The following is a 19487-nucleotide window of genomic DNA, read 5'->3' on the forward strand; positions in this document are numbered from 1 at the left end:
AGTTGCATTATCACTGATACCCAAAAGTATTGTGTTACACTCAAAGTCAGGATCTAGTTGAAAATTGCTGTGTATATACTCACATTGAAGCCCACCCCCTAATACTGCTTATAAATAGCCAGATAATTAAAGAAATAGAATAAAAAGTGTACTCCAACCTGGGAAAGTGGTGAATCATACATATTTATTAGTTTGTGCAATCTGGTGACCTTCCAAACTAAAATACGAGACACTCCATATCCATTTTTTCTTCAAACCAACCAAATATTTTCTTTTACAAAGACCAAAATTTCTGTTCTGTGCTCACGTTTGCTGTATTAAGTTCGTTCATCCCGTATAATCCACACCCCCTCTTCATGCGCTGCCTACCTTGCGCTACTGGGGACACACAACCAAATGGGCGCATATAAATGACCCTCTGTTTTCAGTATTTTATTCTGTATTAAATTTGTCTTGGACGTGAGTATATACAGTAGGAAGAATCTCATAATAACAGCCGGGAAAATTGATGTGCTCTTGTACTTCACCATAACTGTATTCAGTTGAATTTTGTAAGTAAATATAAAAATATTTATGTTACTTTGAGCGAAAGAGTACATTTTAAAGAATAAGAGGCATTTTATTTCATGATCTTGTTTGAAAAAGAAGCAGAGTAACCCACGATGTAGTAACAATAGTTGAGTTAGAAAATTTTACCAAAAGCATGTTACAGCACAGACGCTACCCTACTTACAAATATTCGAGTTAGGAAAAACGGTAGATACGAAAAAAATCTTTCGAGATTTTGAAAAAAACTAGGACATTGCTAGGGGTTAGATTTTGTATTGTGCACCTTTTTCTGAGTACAGGACAGTACTGTCGTGCTTCTTTCTGGCGTGTGGCACCGTGAGAGCTCACCCAGCATCCACCACGAAAAAGAAATCTGCTTCCTCTTCCTAGTTCGTGTATAAACATTCTATACTGTGTCTCCAGTATGCTAAGAACTTTGACATTTTTATTGTTTAATATGTCCAATCAATGTGGTTGGTGTAAAGTGTAAAGAAGAGGCGAGCCTTGTATTTTGAAATGAAAGTGGAATAAGAAAGCTTGATGCGGTTGAGAAAATGGTTGGATCGCTTTTTTTGGCCATTTCTACCACGGAGGAGGAAGTTGCCTATCTCTTGAAGCTCATCTTCCAAAAGTAGGTTAAACTTAACTTTTTTTATCTTGATAGAGCATATAATTTTATGATTTTTTTATTTTTTCAGTACAAAACAATACAGGTTACTTATACAAGCCTTAAACATACTTATATAAACCTTAAACAAAACATAGCACTGAAACAACTTACGAACAAATTCAACTTACGAACGATCGTCCAGAACGTATCTCGTTTGTAAGTAGGGCAACGTCTGTTCTCGTTTAAGAGAAAAATAATTGAGTTGCGTTACTCCCGACACTGTAGGATAGTTCATGATCAGTTGACTCTTAACTCCAAACCAGAAAATAAATCTAGCCCAGATGGCCAGGCTAAATATTGTCTGACCATCTCTAGCGAGAGGAGAAAAAATTTCTACAGCGGTTGAACACATTGAAGCAAACCGAATAAATCGCCAACTCACTGCTGCAGCAGAGAAAACGAAAGTGTACTCTCTGAACTCATCCCTATTGTGAAAGCACATGCCGTGTATGGAATATATTCTTTTTCTTCTGATAGAGTTTCTCTATTTCCTGTTTTGGATGAGCAGTCTCCAATTTAATGGCTCATTATCTTTAGGTTTTGGCTTGCATTGTACAATAGCTCTTCTAATTTATCAGAGCGAATTCCTCTTCCTCCCCAGAGGTTAAACACTGCATATAATGCAATTATTCATTTTGCTAAATTGCAGTGACCGGTGCAAATGTCAATCAGTGAGTCTGAGCTTCAATGATAACTTTTTTTCAATTTTATCATTTTTTTGTCTTCCATACGTTCGTGAGTATGCCAAAGGAGCCAATGAGTCCCTATCTGCATTTGCCACTTTTATTTAATGAACTAAGGATGTTAAGAAACACTTTAGAAACAATTTGGCCAGAGGTAACCCAGTTGAAGTCCAAAGTAGATGGAGCCGCTATTTGTGTTTATTTCACCACGCTTCCTGGGAATTGTTATGCAAAAATACATCCAAAATTGTTTTGTTTTATAAAATAATCCAGTCATAAAAACAAACACAAAAGAAAATTGGGTCATTTTATACAAGGCATCATTTCAAAATAACCAGGCATCTCGTTAAATTCATCCATCCACCCATTATCTGCACTGCTTATCCTTGGTAGGGTCAACTACGGGCAGTGAGCAGAGGACATCCTGAACTGGTTGCCGGCCAGTCGCAGAGCACACAGGGACAGACAACTCACCCGCACATTCACACTTAGGGACAATTTGGACCAGCCAATTAACCTGACAAGCATGTTTTGGGAATGTGGAAGCAAACCAGAGTGCCCGGAGGAAACCCCAATCAGGCACAGGGAGAACATGCAAACTCCACACGGAGAAGCAGCTGTAGCTGCACTTAAACCCTGTACCTCTGCACTGCGGGGCTGCGCTAACCGGCATACACAATTGAAATTTCTGTTGGGGTGACAATTTTTTAAAGAAAACGCTAAAAATCAATCCATATACTGCATTTTTTTCTTACTTTAGTAATAGTTTACCCTATTGGAGAGAAAATGATTTCTACAGGCTATTATTCTCCTAATTATCGGGGCACCATTCATAGTAATACTGTAATTAACCATGGGCAGGCAATGATTTGATTCACCAGGTGGTAAACACTTCACCACATTTTTTTCAAAACACCTTCAAATTAAGAGTGGACGCCATGACAAGATAATTAAATAGGAAGAGGAAAAAAATTGTCGTTTCTCAATCATTTTTGTACGTGTAGGATGACTCACCCTTGACAAAGACATACGTGCTGACAGCTGTGGTGCCGTCAATGATGGCCTTCACATCCTTGTAGTAGCAACGATAATAGCCCGTGTCCCGGGCCTGCGCCCAGGTCAGGGTCAATTTCTTGCAATACGGCTTCCCTCGTTGGCCCGGGCACTCGCTGACCAGGACCACCCTGTCCGGGAGAGGGCTGCTGGGAGGCGGCTGTCCCAGACGCCCGCTTAGCTTCTGTTGCACAAGGGAGCGGTCGGGCCAGGCCCAGGTTAGAGTGCGTTGGCCCCTAAGGAGAAGTGGTCATATTGTCATAGGAATTCATTACTAGGAATACAAAATATCACTATACTTTCTGTTTCTGCAATCTATTATGAAATAAATATGAAAATACAGTCATACATGTATGTTAGAGGGAAGGGCGAGCCTAAAACAATCCAGCCCGACCTGACAAATTACTTCATTTACGGGACCGAGCCCTAAGAAAATCCGAAGTTTTATATTTTTTAAGGACTCTTTATTTCATTTGTGAAGAGGAGGAGGGCTTCTATCAGGCTGATTTAAAAAAAAAATATCCACCCTTATCTGTTAAGTTGTTGTTTTTCTCCATCTGGGACAGAATCTATGGCGTGCGCAGATCCTCCACAAAAAATAAAATAAAAATAAGAAAAATGACGGGTGCGCGCCAATTGCGCGGATGTGGATTGCATTGCATGGAAAGGGGACAGAATCTACTGTTTGGATCTTCCATAAATTTATTCAAAACAAGAAAAACTCAGCAAGAGAGAAGCCTGGCCCAACGCGTACCCAAAGTAATGATTACCAATTTAGGCCCGACACGAATGTCAGGTTAGGTTGGGTTCTAGCTTGAGATCTTACCTCTATTCTATATACAAGCACCTGTAGACATGACAATATTGATACGCAAGATTTATTTGGACCAAAAATCTTGCTCAACATTCAGAAGAAATTCTAATTTATGAGCATTCCCAGAGGTATGCGCCTTATGAAGGAAAAATATTGGGGAAAAACCTATTTTTGGGGGGTGCGCCTTATAACGTGGTGTGCCTTATAGTCAAGAAAATACGGTAAGTATCTTCAACAGTCTCTCGTGTCCCTCACTCTTCCTGATTACAAAGACAAAAACATGTGGCGTGTTTTGAATGTTATTAGAGTCAAATCTAATAGATCGTTCCATCGCTTTAAGAATGAGCGCCAACAATGTTTACTGCAATGATGACAACTTTTATGACATGCTGTTGAAGTCCTGCTTGGTGTTACGATGTTGGTTATTCCTTGAGCTACTTAATAAAAACAAGTATTCATCTTCAGTGTATCAGTGAATTCATAACAGCACCTATTTACTTCTCTGCCAAAAGAATACGCAAATGAGGGCTGAGTCATGTAAAATGTGAGCCCTTCAGTGCCAGTGCTGTTTTGATTGGTGGTTGCCGTGGCGTTAGTAATACTATACGGCACTTCTTTCCCCTCCATTCAGGACATTGGCCAGAAGCGCTGCCTATCCCGAGCCAAAAACATCATTAGGGACACCTCTCACCCCCATCATGGACTGTTCACTCTGCTAGCCTCTGGGAAGAGGTACTGCAGTGTGCGGTGCAGGACCACCAGGTTCTGCAACAGCTTTGTCCCCCTGGCCATTAGACTGTTAAACGGTCAATCACACACATAGCAAGCCTACCCAGCTGCTAATCTGTACATCTGTTTGTTTTGTTTTTTTGTCCTTGCACTACTGGCAGTTCTTTTGTACCTAGCCACTCCTTTTGCACATCTGTTCTCTGCACTACCGTACTCCATTGTTATTGTTATTGTATAGTGACTTGTTTATCTGACTGCCCATTTTGCATATCTGTTCAGCTGCTCCTCTTGCACAGTACAGTACTCATAGCTATAATTATGTACCTAACATTGCACATTTGTTTTTTTTGTACATTATATGACCCCCCCACTTGCGTGTTTCACTCTACAATTTTTTCATGTTTTGCACTGTTGTACATAAAATCCCTTTTCAATACTCCAACTCAATACTACATGTTTCTATCTGTATATTTAAGGAAACTGTGCGGGTCAGATGTATCGACATTTCGTTGTGTATACATGTGTACAAGAATGACAATAAAGTATACAGTATAATACACAATGTCCCTTTAAATATACACTTCCACTTAAGTGGCAGAATGAACTGTCATCTCTAATGTTAAGGGTGTGGTTGGTATCTGCCATACGTAAACAAATCATAATCTAACATACAACACAAGTAACTGACTTATTTTTACAGCTCAGTAACTTAGTCATTTCTTTTCACAAATTGTGTGGCAACACTGGGTTTTCTACTGTGCAGGTTAGTCAGAATATCCATCCTTCCTTCCATCCATCCATCTATTATCTGCACCGCTTATCTTCAGTAGGTTCGTGGGGGTGCTGGAGCCCATCCCAGCTATTCTTGGGAAGTGGGCAGGGGACACCCTGATCTGGTTGCCAGCCAGTCACAGGGCACGAGACGGACAACTCATTCGCTCATTTACATCTGGGGACGATTTGGACAGGCCAATCAACATGATGCATGTTTTTGGTATGTGGGAGGAAACCGCAGTGCCCGGGGGAAACCCACGCAGGCACGGGGAAAGCATGCAAACTTCACACAGAGAAATGTGGTAGCTGAACTTAAACCCTGAACATCTGCACCGTGGGGCTACGCTTTAACCACCCATCCGCCGTGTCACCAAGTCAGATTAATCATTTATAAAATGTAACACTTTGAATTGTTGAGACTTTAATAATAAGTTGAAATTGTTTGCATCTGTAAGAGGATGCCTGCTGGGTGCTGCCTGAAATTTCCTCTGTGCATCGATCTACACATCTCGGTTTATTTTATGCCTTAAATCGAGTTACAGGAGAACATTCTCACCCGCGGGCGCTCAGGCCACCTACGCATGTCCACAACTGCGGACAGTGCTAAATGATGATGCCCGTAAATAATTTTTGAGGGAGAAAATATTAAAGTATTTTTTGGCCAATTTCCCAGTTATTGTGAGAGCTCGCTCTTTGGATCATTTTTCTTTGAAAAGATGTGTTTGGCGATGCATAAGAAAAAACACATAAAACCCATATAGAGGATTGTCAGGAAGCAAAAGTAAATCATTCTAAAGACAGCAATTTTCCAGACTGAGAGAGAAAATTATACGATTGACTTTCTGGTGGAACAATGCTTAGAAAGTATCAGAAAGTTGTCTTGTCAGAATTGATTTGTATTTTAGCAGAATATTAGCTAGGAAAGTACTTTGAGTTCATATAATTTCCTTCCCATTGAAATGAAGACGTTTACTTTCAGGGGATAATGGAAGTGGTACGGCCTTGCCGACAAATGATTATCATGGGAATATGTAGAAGGCTAACTTAAAAGCAATCTTACTTTGAATTTTCTGAAGGACATATTCAATACATACAATTATAGACGCAGTAAGCCCTGAAACTTTTAGTCGGTTGTGGAGCCAAAGTCTGCTTCGCGGTACATCAGAGTTTTCTGATAAGAACTTTCACAAGTCAACTTCTTCAACTGGGAGTATTGTCCTCATGTAGCCTGTTGTAAACGTCACACCTTTGATATGGTTGCAGCTTATCAGCAAGCTCTAAAGAACTCTGATAAACATCATGTTTGCCAAATAAGTATGTCTCATCAGACCACAGAGCATGATAAACGGCATCTTATTTATCCCTGTCTAACGCACATTTTTTCACCTCAAGCATTCAAAGTTTGTGAAATGATTAGTCCAAAATTGAAAAATTGCAAAAACATTGGATGCAACAGGAAACAAACCCGGGTCATGGCAGTGAGAGCACCTAATCCTAACAACTAGACAAGCAATGATATAAATTACATATGAAAAGGCATTATTTTTTTTTCTCATCATCACATTATGTTTATTCACAGTATCAGAGACAAATGTTAGAAATGGGGAAACAGAAAGTGCCCTGAGAAATGGAAATCAGGCATGACAAACATATGCCCGTTGAATGATTTAATTCTGCCTGCCATAAATTTCTGAGTATATCAAAAAAATCTCTAGGTAGATTCCATCAAAGTTATCATTTTTTTTTAATAAAGGCAAACCAAATGTTCTTTCCGGCCGCTAAAGGGCAGTGGTGAGTTGGTTATGGTGTAAAACTGCATTTACTTAACTGTTAAAATAAACCACTTAACACAATCAATGCCAAACATGTAATCTATTTTCAACTGCGCGTTATAAATGAATAAATACGGTCATTGATGTCTCTAGTCTGCTTTCTCTTGAACAAATTGCAGATTTGCTTCTTGGACAACAGCCACTAAGACCATATTTGACGCAGTGTGTGGCATTTGGCTAGAATGACCACCTCAGGCCCCCCTCCCAGCCCTCGCCCCCACGGTTTCAACCTCTGCAACCTCTGTCCTAAATGGAGCCTATCCTGTGGAGGATTTTGGCAACTGTGCTGCGATCTAGTTTAAGAGTTTGGTCAATCTTTGGCCATACTTACGTGTGTGGAGCAAGATAGTAAATGTAGTATGTAATCAGTTTGAGATAATCCTGCAACTATTAGATAACAAAAACAAGTTTTTCAAGCACAGAAATCCCATACCTGCATGTGATGGTGAGCGATTGATTGACAGAAATCACAAGATCGTCCGTGTAGCTGTCGAGAGCTGGAGGTGTCATAGAAAAGCTAAGGGCGAGACCTGTAGAAGGGAACAAGAAAGCTTTGTTGGATTTAAAATTGCTGATGAGCTCCTGTGAAACATGTTTCCATGCCTTTAAAATGTCCTTATAGAAACAAAGTTGTTCATAATCCTAACAAGCTATAAGGAAATCGAGGAGGGGAATGGTCTCTGGATTTCGATGCTGAGAAGACCAGAAACTCAAACTGCGGGTTATATAACAGGTCACACGAATTTTTTTACTTAAGCCATTTTGAAAGAATGAATAGATAAATGAAACTTTTATTTCGAACATGACAAATTGAAAACAAAACAACAAATCGAAGGAAAAAAAAAAAAAACACAAACATATGCTTATTAAATCCTACCCCTTTGACTTCATAATAATTGTGTCCCGCAGTTAGCTCTTCTGTGTATTTACATTCAAAAGACACCTCTCAAATATACATATTTATATTGGCTCTGTGGATACGCAGTTTCTTCATTATAATCATCATTACCATCACTACATCCATTACTGTTTTTATACTAACAGATTTAGTTGTACCCATCTATTAACTCTATAATGCTAGTATTCACTGAATATCATTCAGTCACCAATAATGACAATTAATGACAGTTATAAGTATTATAATGATTATCATTAAAATATTAATATAGCGATAATAATAATAAATTTCAGTTTTAAGTCGGACGCTTTGTGATAAAATAGTCAACCTGAGGGATTTCAAAAAGTTCTATCTTTTAGGGGCAGTCAAGAGTCTTATTGTCACATTTTCATGAATAGCATAACAAAAAGAGCAAGTTCCACCTGTTTCATAAATTTTTGGGTCAGGCCATTTTGGAAATGCGATTGGACATGACAAACGCCCAAGCTTAATGTGAATTTGCCTATGGGTATGAATAAAGTATCTATCTATCTATCTATCTAGCTTCAGATAATGACAATTCCCAATTCACCTAAATAAGAATCAATTCTCAGCATTTCTCAGCATTAAACATCTTTTCTCAGTTTTTGAGCAGGTGTCTGGACTACCATATTGAGAAGACCAGAGACTCAAACTGTGGGGCATTTGACAGGTCACAATCTTTGACTTTTCATCTATTTTCCGTTTCGAGTCGATTGGTTTGTGATTAAAGTCAGTCAACCCAAGAGATTTCAACCAGAGGGATTTCAAAAATGACATCGTCTATGGGCACTCATCGGTCTAATCGTCACAATTTGATGATTATTATTGCAAAAAATAATAAAATGCGCTTGTTTTTATTAATTTCTTTTGAGAATGCTTTCAAGGGGAAATTTGTATTACAAGCATCAGATAACAGTTTACCTCATCTCTAAATTAGAACTATAATTGGTCATTAGCTGAAGTTAGAGCGAATTTGAAGCAATTTACTGCATTATTTTATACATTATCTAAACATGATTTATCAGTTTTTCATCAGGTATTTCTGACAGATTGACTTTTTGGGGGGACTGGTTAGTGATAAGTTTAATTTTTAGTAGACATTCAAAATAAGGAGGGAAGATATCAATGGGTTTTCAAATTGCAAGGAGAGCAGGGTGAGAAGTCTTCGGAGAAGAAAGTCCACCTAGTTCTAAAAGCCCTACTCTGAGCCCTTTTTTAAAATAAATCCCTTAGGTTACAGAAGCAGATCCGTCCTGAAGGGTGTGCAAATCCAATAGCAACACGATTGGCCAATAAGGACAATGATGCAATAGTCAAAACAACGGACAACGGTGCACAATAATAGTCAAGTCACATTTATTTGTATAGCCCATAATCAAAAAATGTCTCAAAGGCCTGCACAGGTTACAATGACACTATCCCCTGATCTTAAAGCAATATGTGGTCAAGGAAAAACTCAAAACTTCAGAGCGATGAAAATAAGAAACCTTGCGATGGAAAATAGTCAAAATAATGAACTGCTTTACTATGAAATCTCCTTTGCTGGTACCTAATATTTAAAACAGAATAAACGTATCAGTTAGAAAAGATAGGACATGATTTTAGGAGGTATTATTTGTCGTGATTTGCCAATTGCCCTCACCGGCGCTTACTCGTTCAGCTCCAGCTGCCACTCGTTCCCTATTTAGTCCTCCTCCTATTTAAACACGTCATTCTCGTTCACTCCTGGTCAGTCGGTCTGCGTATCTCAGCTCATGCAAGGCAAGACACTGGCTCCCGTTTTGATCACGACCTGTTTCCTCGATCCAAGCTCCGTTCTCCTGTCCCAGCTACCAGTTTCCTGATTCTGTTTCCTGTATCGATCCCTAAAACCTGACTTCCCGCTCGCCCCGGCTACCCGACTTGTTACGATCTCCGACCACGCTCCGTCTCCCGTCCCGGCTGCCCGACTTGTTCCGATCTCCGACCACGCTTAATTCACGAGATTCCTGTCTCTGACTTCCCCGATCCCTTAATAAAGCATTGTGTAAAACGTTACGCATTTGGGTCACCTGCTTGTGCCAGTTGTGACATTATTTTAGTTTTTTTTAGTTATTTCATGAGCAAAATCCATTTGATGGAGTTTGTGTGGCATTGTAATGTCGTATAAACCATAAACATAACTTGTGGTTAGGGGGACCGTTAAAAAAAAATGCCCCTGTTGTTTTTGGGGTTTCTACAAAACCCATTGTCATGAAGAAAATAATACTAAATGACCAGATTATTTCAAGTTTGGTTTTAGAAAACCCTAACCCTAAAAGCATTTTTGAGGGGGATAACTTGGTGATTATTTCCTTTATAAAACCAACCATTTTGTGGAGGACCTTTTGAAAAAAATTTTTAAAAATACATTGGAATCAACTTTTTTAACCTGTTTTTACATACTAAGCCTTGAAAGTGGCTTCATCGAAGGTGGAAAAACTGTTTGCAGGGGCAATTATCCACACTTCACTTTATTGAATTTCACACTTGAGACTCCACATTAAGCCATGCCATGGAAATAAGAAGCTAGCACACAAACATGGTTGCAAGATGCCCTTGACTCATCTGACCATAAACCTCAAAAATAATACAATAAAACCGTCTATCGTTTGCAAGCATCTGCTATACATTGAAATAAAAAGGTAAGATGAAGACAAAAGCGTAGGTGACAACTGCTGCAAACCATGACAAACAATGTGACATTGTCTTTCCTATATGCAGCACAAATAAGAAACACATTCTGCCTTTTTATGTGCAAAACCGGAATATGTGAAATTGTTCAACGTTGTGACACTATTGTACTTGTAGAGGGCAGTTTCAGCTGATAACCATTTTTGTTAGTCAATTGTGTTAAAAGGTTGCAGCCTCCCACTGAATCCCCAGAAATGTTGCGGCCCCAAAATTATGGAGTATCTCCTTCTCACAAAGCTGTCACCATGGAAACAAAACGCCCCAAAGTAGGAGAGTTGGCTACAGTACAGTCGTGTAGTGACCACTACAAAATAAAATACATTGATTAATTTACATCAAGGTTACAGGGCCAGCATTTATAAGAATGCTTCTTACTGGTTGGTTTTAAAGCTAATGCAAATATGGAGGTAGTGGTGGATGAATTACACACTTTAATAAAAAAAAAAATATTTACTCGAACAAAAATGCGGAATTTATTTTGAAAAGTACGCAATTTGAAATCAAATAAAAGTACTGTAATATTTTAGATTTCCCAAACATGCGCCAGATGGACAAATCCTAAATGGTGCCCAAGGAGATCTTCTTTTTTAAAACCTGGCTCTCATCTAAGCATTTGTTTCAATTCTTTTGTCCACAATGAGTCCAATGAACTTCTCAGCGAGCCACCTTTTAAGCTTGACTCCCGGCAGGCAATCCCTGTTACGGAGTCACGAAGTTTGCTGCCAAGGACAGGCAAATGCTATGTGAACTTGATCTTAGCGCCACCTCACAAAAGTTTTGCGGGCAGTTCCTCAGAGCTAAACTAATGCTTAGGAAAAACAATAACCTCCTCCTACGCACAAAGGAAAATGTAAACAAAGTGATTTAAAATTCTCTGCTGAATAAATCCATCCATGGTCAATCATATTTAATTTGCATATGCCTGCAAGTTAAATTTACATTGCAGGAGTAAATCAAGTGATGACTTATTATTACAGTGCCTTGCAAAAGTACTGCCCCCCCAAACAAAAATTTGGACACATTGCCAGCTTCCAACTTAATTGAAAAAAATGAAAATATTTTCCAGGAAACAACAACATGTAGGACAGAATCGTGAAAAGAAACACATTTTGTTCAACTTGTAGAGCGCTCGTCTTGGGATCAAGAGGTCGCAGGTTCGATTCCCGGCTCCTCCGTGTTACATGTCAAAGTGTCCTTGGGCAAGACACTGAATCCCTAATGCCCCCAATAAGCAGGTAGGCGCCTTGCATGGCTGACTCCCTATTGGTGTGTGAGTTTGTGTGTGAATGAACATTCTAAAGCGCTTTGGGAGGTATCCATTGACTTGAAAAGTGCTATATAAATGCAGACCATTTACCATTTAACTTTTTACATTGTGCTAAGAAATAAAAAACTGAAAAGTAAGCGTTGCAAAAATAATGGCCTAATGAGTTAATACTTTGTACAACCTTCTTTTGCTGTGATCACAGTCACAAGTCTTTCACAAGTCTATAAGTTTTGCTCACCTTGAGAAAGAAATATTCACCCATTCTTCCTTACGAAACTGCTGAAGTTCCTTAAGGTGTGATGATGGTCGTCAGATCTTTCCACAAATGCTCTATAGGAATGAGGTCTGGACTTTGGCTTGGCCATTCTAACACATTTGTGTTGTTGATTTTAAAGCATTCTATTGTAGCCTTTGCATTATTTTTAGGGTTGTTGTCCAGTTGGAAGGTGAACCTCCGCCCCATTCTAAGGTCTTCCTATCAACTCTAACCATCTTCCCAGTCCCTGCTGAAGAGAAGTACCCCCAGAGCATGATACTACCATCACCAAGTTTGATAGTGGGGATTGTATTTTCAGAGTGATGTGCATTGTTACTCTTACACCATAACATAACGCTTTGTATTCAGCCCAAAAAGTTTAATGTTGGTCTCATCTGACCAGAGCACATGTTATTTGTGTCTCCCAATTGGTTTCCTGCAAATGCCAAACAGGCCTTTTTAAGGAAATCTTTCAGACAGGTTTTTCTTTGTTCCACTCTTCCATAAAGGGCAGATTTATGCAAAGTAAGAGTAATAGTTGTTTAACGCACAGATTGTTCCACCTCAGCCAAAGTGTTCATATGTTATCAAAAGATTCCTGATCTGCATCTGTGTGTCATGTTTATGCAAGGAATTACGTCACTGTGTGTCTGAATGAAATTTTGTCTATTATCCTCAATTATAATTATTATAAAAATTACAATCAACTAATTGGAGAGTTTATTTTGAAAAGCATCAACAGGAATTCCAAGGACCTGCCTCCGGTGACCATAACTTCATCACACTTCAAAAGAAACGCTCGAACAGCTTCCCCTTTCTCCTTAACAACGGCTCTCCACACAAGCTACTGTCCACACATGCACTTGCCCAGGAGGCCTCAAAAAAGGCAGGGGTGTGAGAGGCCTGTATCAAGATGGCAGGCCAGGGTTTCATGGCCCGGTGTCTGGTCACACCAGAATCCCGAGGCAGTGAGATTCTGTGGTTCTCGCTTTCCCTGTCATCCGGATGAGAACAGCCACTGTGAAGTCTATCGCCAGAGTAAAGAAAAACAACCTGGCTTGCTTCAGCTTCGGTGAGGCCATGTGTTCTCACACACCCATAACCCTGAGGGAATCCCTTTGCTCTCAGAGGTACACAGGAAAAAATAACAAAACAACCTGTTTTTGTTGTTTTGGGCGAATAATATTTCAATTCTGAGATGCTTTGAAAATAATTCCCGATTTAATTGACATAGATACTAACATTCAATTGAGAGTATTATCTTGGAACAGGGTTTGTTGATCAAATCGGGTGGAAACATTTACTATCATGTGGACAGGGATGAGCACCACCAGGCTGTACTTGCCCAAAACACACAACAGGAAATGGTGCCCAATCAGCCCTAGTGGGATCTGAAGGGGTCCAACCAACCAACTGTTAACCTATTACATAATTTCTTACCCTGTACCTCCTTTGCTAAGACTGCCAGGACTTGTGTCAGCAATGTCCTTTATTATTTTGTTTGATTACATTTTCCTCGTCATGTAAACAAAACCTAGTTTGTAAGAATTAAACCACAGGCATTGTTTATTTGCGTGTCTATACTATTTCCCTTCCCGACTGACCTATCGTTATCCATAGTAAGGAACTGCAAAATAAATAATTTAAAGCTAAAACAAAATGTGTTGAGAGCAATGTATGCCTGAAGAACATCCAATAATAACCTCTAGGTTGCTTCTCTGATTAGTTTTCTATTTGTTCGGGCTGAAGGTTTAGAGAAAGGGCCAGGTCTTGGTAGGTCTGCCATGGTTTTATACTCTCTTCATTTTGCTATTATTGCTCACACAGTGCTCTGGGAGTATGTAAACTTTTGTCTTCATAATGGAGTCAAAATGATCTCTGTCCAAGTGCATAAATGACCCACATTTGCACTATGTCGTTGATAGTCATTTAGGTCTGCATTGGATCATTCAGAAGTCAGGAGGGAAATTCTGGATTCAGTTGACTGAGCTGAGAGAACAGGGGGCTATTTTTGTTTTTTCTTTGTTGTAAATGTATAAAATGTTGAAAAAAATAGGTTCCACTTCACGATTGTGTCTCTCATGTTGTTGATTCTAAGAAAGTATTTTCATTTTTTTGGCTTTAGTTTGAACCCTGAAATGTGATACATCCGCTAGGCACTGTACCATAAGATCCTGGAAATGTTCATATTTTTCCCATAATAATATGTATTCAAAAGTAATCCTACTTGGTCATGCATGTAAATGGGTTATCCTGGTTTTTTTCACACTTTGAAACTGACTTTCGGGAAAATACTGATCTAATTATAAATATATCCCATAAAAAGTAACACCATAATTTTGGTGTATGGTGCCAGGGGGACGCTATTTTTAGCCATAACCTATTTTGTTTGAAGATGTTCTGCTTTACCGCAACAAAAGGCTTAGCTGAACACTTTCCTAATGATTTTCACACACGACTCTAGTACCCTCAAAAAGAACTACCTTGTTTGAAGAACTCAAAATTTACACGGTGCAAAAGGTGTGGAATCAACCAAGTGGCATGTAATGAGTACAATTTTCTCCAATGTTTGAAAGTAGATGGTGTAAGTTCAAAATTGAGTTAGCATCTAAAGGAATATTGAAACAGAAACTGCCAGGAGCACAGTTTACTGTGATTACTACCAAACAGCCTGAATCGAAAAAGTGCACATAAACAAGCGAAACCACAGGCTACCCAATGATCTAACACAGTAGTCCAACTCGGTGCTGCACTAAATCTAGAATGCCGAGACTGTAAGCAATAAAATATGCTGCCGACAGTGAGAAAATCTTCATCCATCAGGATAATGACCCAAAACACTGGGCAGCTTCAATACCTTCTTTTTTCTGACCAGTACTGATAGAAAGGACTCAACTGTTGCACATTCTGGTACTAATACATATACATATACGAAATACATTATACTTTTGATGTATTAACTTCCCCAACACCCATTTACAAATATTTATATAAAGCCATATACAATCAGAATAAAATGATCTATTGTCTTTGATAGCAAAGTAATAAACATTTTTTACAACAAAATTGGATATGGCAATCCAAAATAAGCATAACTTAAACACTTAAAAGGAAAAGAAATAGATAGAAAATGTTCAAATAGATAGGCAAAGTTATTTGCATGGAAGTGCTTGGAGACCTAAGTTAGAAGGGTATCATGGTAATAGTGCAAGATATATAGTACAACAACAATCCAGGATAAGTCGATAATAAGATGTGAATACCCATTGCCCATTGGGGGGGAGTACCCTGAGGAAGAAACTGTCTCTGAGCCTGTGAGTCCTTATTTTAAAGGATGTTTTTCCTTATACTTGTACTGGATTTAATGACATTTTCATTTATCATTTGAAATTTATTCAAAGTAACCTAATTGTACATGACTACACGGAAATTTTGTTCCTTTTTTACCTTGTGGGTGATATCTTGAAATAAAAGTATTGGCCAAATATTAATACATTGGTTGGTACATGACCACAAAGATTAAAAGTGAATTCTTTGAAACTGTGCTAAGACTGCCAGGGCTTGTGTCAACAATGTCCTTTATTCTTTCGTTTGATTGAATTGTCCATGTCATGTAAACAAAATATAGTTTGTTAGAATCGAACCACAGGCATTATTTATGTGTGTGTCTATACTATTTTCCTTTTGGACTGACCTATCATTATCCATAGCAATGAACTGCAAAATTGATTAAAAAAGAAGCTTAAATAAAATATGTCTAGAGTAGTGTATGGCTGGAGATCATCCAATGTGATAATAACCTCTTGGTTGCTACTCTGATTAGTCTGGCACGAAAGTTTAGAGGGAGGGCCAGGTCTTGGTAGGTTTGCCATAGTTTTATGCTCTCTTCCTTTTGATATCATTGCTCACAGAGTGCTCTGGAAGTATGTAATCTTTGGTCTTCATAATGGTGTCATAAAGCTCTGTGTTCAGGTGCATTTAAACTGAGGCTTAATTACCCACATATGCACTCAGTCATTGTTAATCATTTAGGTCTGCATTGGATCATTCAGGAGCCATCAGGAGAAATTCTGGATCAGTTGACTGAGCTGAGAGACCAGGGGCCCATTTTTTTGCAATACATACTTTTTGGGTTTTTTTTTCATTGTAAATGTATAAAATGTTGAATGAATTAGGTTCCACTTTACGATTGTGTCTCACATGTTGTTGATTCTAAGAAGGTATTTTCAGTTTTTTAGCTTTAGTTTGAAGCCTGAAATGTGATACATTCGCTAGGCACTGTACCATATGTTGCTGGAAATGCTCATATTTTTCCTATAATAACGTAGTTATGTATTCAAAAGTAATCCTTCTTGGTCATGCAAACTGTGACCTGACAAAAAGCAACATTTTTTGAGCGAAGGAAAATATACTTGACAAAAAAGTCCCAAAAAGGCAATAGGTCAATAAAACCGCTGAAAACAGACAGAATCATGTGCCAATGAGCAACAAAGCCACTTTTCTAACTGACTCAGAAAGATTGGCACTTGTTTTGAACGATAGGAGTAAGAAGTTTAAATGTGCAGCATGGCACCCTTCAAATCTGAGACAGCTACTGAGTTGAAAAAAATGGAGCTAGAGTTTTGTGCAAAAGTAATACTGTATAAACAGTACATCCATGTTTTTCTTTGACATTCAGGAATCGAGTCAAGTCAAGTCAAGTCATCAAGAATGTTACTTGCCCATATGTGCATACAGATGAGCCAGCATTCTAACACTAAAGAAACAGCTTTGCAGAATAATTCAGAGTAAATTCTGCATGTACATACACAAAATGTTGACATTATTATTCCACGTAAGAGACGTGAAACGAGTGATAAGCCTTCAACGTGACAGCTTCCGTGATGAACGTATGGTTTTCCAATCCAATCAGTTGTGCAATCGGCCATTGACGGACAGGATGCAAATTGTGAGTCCAATTTGAATGCCACGACCGAATCTCGTACTCTGTAAATCCCGGGGGTTGCGTCAGGGAAACAAAAGCAGAAACCTTGTTGTCTATCATTCAGCTTTTGCAATTCGAATTTTATTGCAACGCATAAGCACAAACGACTGGCGGAAGGGGGATAGTGGGTTGCCTACTGGGGTAATGTAAACGCACTTTGTAAGTGGAATTTTTGGGGGTGCGTCTCAGTCAGTCAGAGCAAATCAACTTTGCATAGTGTTATAAATAAATCAAGTAGGTAGTTTTGAATGGTAGAGAGGGTACAGTCCTTACCAAAATCAGGCAATCATTTGTTTTGTCCACACCAATAAAAAGTGATCACTTAAGAAATGCGCTAATCCCCTAATAATGCCAAGACCAAACTTACGCCATTGAAATAAATATTGAATATTTTTTATGGCTGGCTCATAACTGCAGTAGAACTGTTACGTTCCAGATACTGAAAGGAAGACTGTAAACGTATTTGACCCATCAGGGCAGTATCACCTTCACACTTGTGTCCTCTACCACAGGCCTGGGAGTCTGCGGGCTGTGCGAAGGATCTTAGCAACTCCCAGCAGTACACTCTTAATAGCTTAATAGAGAAAGTTCTAATGTTGTTCCAGGTACGATCGTCCGGAACCTAACTCGTTCGTAAGTTAGGCAGGGTCTGTTTTTTAGAAATGCATGTCATATTGTGTGCCTGTTGCACCAATTAATAATAAAAAGTAGCTCTTAGCTTAAAAAAAGGTTGGACAATGACTGACCAAGAGACTTGCTCCTTTTTATCACATACTCAGATATTTATCCTGTGGGCCGTATGTTTGTCATGCTTGCTTTAGAGATGAAGTACAGGGATAAGTCAATTCAAGTCAAGTCATGTTTATTTGTATAGCCAGGTATCTGCTGGAGCTAAAGTCCTCACTTGGGGTCACTGTCCCTCGTGCCCCGATCATCAAAGACACTAATGTTACCTTAACTTTACCCCTCCGCTCCTCTTTCAGCCCTTTGTATTTGTCTAATTTCTCGAGTTCTTTGTTTCTCATGTTAATATTTGTCTTCTGACATTTGTCCATCACCACTAAGTCAGGTTGGTTGAACAAAACCATCTTTACAGTCTGGATCTGGAAGTCCCACAGGATATTACGCTGTTTGTTATCGGTTACCTTCGGGGGTTTCTCCCATCCAGGGACCTCCAGTCCATAGTCAGTAACAGATGTTCCTGTACACTATGCCTGCTACCTGGTTGTGCCGTTCCATTCATGCCTTGCCTGCCAGGACCTTGTACACTGATATGATGTGTTGAACCATCTCAGTTGCTTTTCCACACAGCTTGCACATAGGGTGATAGACCCTGGCCTTTAATGCCTAAGCCTGTTCCTGTGATGCTATGAGCAGTACTTTTGTGCTCTTTTTTCAGTCCAGCATCCACTTGTAGTTTTTTTTAAGATCAGCATTTATTTTAATTGTGTCAGTGGTACATCCCAATTGCTTTAAAATGGTTCACTTTTTGAAATTTCGCTATTTTACTAATTTGTACTTTGTTTTGCATTCTGATTGGCTAAGAAATTCCCTTCACTTTCTTAACCTGTGCGTCAATGACATTGTGTACGTAAAAAAACTTTTCAAATTTTTGTTACGTATATTTAAATTCAAGAAACATTCTGAACCGACAAAAACATTTCATCGTATCATTGTAAAATATAAAGATCTCTAAATCACAGATTTTGCATATGACGGGTTCTTTTTGGAACATAACTCTTACGATAAATGAGGGTTCATTGGATATTTATATATGTTCTCCTATGGTCTGCTATACTAGGCAGTGTTTAAAATGCATCAAGCAACAAATAGGGGCCATTTATCAAATATGATGGAAAGCCTCGATTTTCATTCATTTGAAGCATTACTGTACTGCGTAGTCCTAATGAACTGTTCACGCATACGACCTTTTATAAATTCATGACACATCCCCTGTATGTTGAGTGCCAGAACCTTCTTGGAATTGCTTTTTATATATAAAGGCAATTTTTGCGCCTGTTTACTTCCTTAGGGGTGACTTTAATATGTGGAGTGCAAAATTTGCGTCAACAAGTCAGTAGATGGCAATTTCCCCTTTCAATTTGTCCATGCTCTGATTGCACGATTTATGTGTAACAGTCACATATTGCCAATTCAATTGACTTACAAACTAAAGTGCAATTTAAGTGTCATAATACATTAAAGCAATGTTCTCTGCAGGCACAATTTTGTCCGTATCACTAAG

The 19487-nt window shown here is 38.8% G+C and overlaps 1 protein-coding gene across 1 annotated transcript in view; it reads right to left on the reverse strand.

The window, feature by feature from the left end:
- The window catches only part of flt4 (fms related receptor tyrosine kinase 4), a 119733-nt gene that overhangs the window by 79260 nt on the left and 20986 nt on the right, over positions 1-19487 (reverse strand). Inside the window, exons 2-3 of the mRNA XM_088343430.1 lie at positions 7538-7634; positions 2917-3191 (exon numbers count right to left, since the gene is read on the reverse strand). Of these exons, the coding sequence (XP_088199556.1) occupies positions 2917-3191; positions 7538-7634 (372 nt within the window). The remainder of the gene's footprint in view (positions 1-2916; positions 3192-7537; positions 7635-19487) is intronic.

The sequence above is a fragment of the Urocampus carinirostris genome, chromosome 9, assembly GCF_059441175.1.
Source record: "Urocampus carinirostris isolate Australia breed hairy pipefish chromosome 9, RoL_Ucar_1.0, whole genome shotgun sequence".
NCBI classification, from domain to species: domain Eukaryota; kingdom Metazoa; phylum Chordata; class Actinopteri; order Syngnathiformes; family Syngnathidae; genus Urocampus; species Urocampus carinirostris.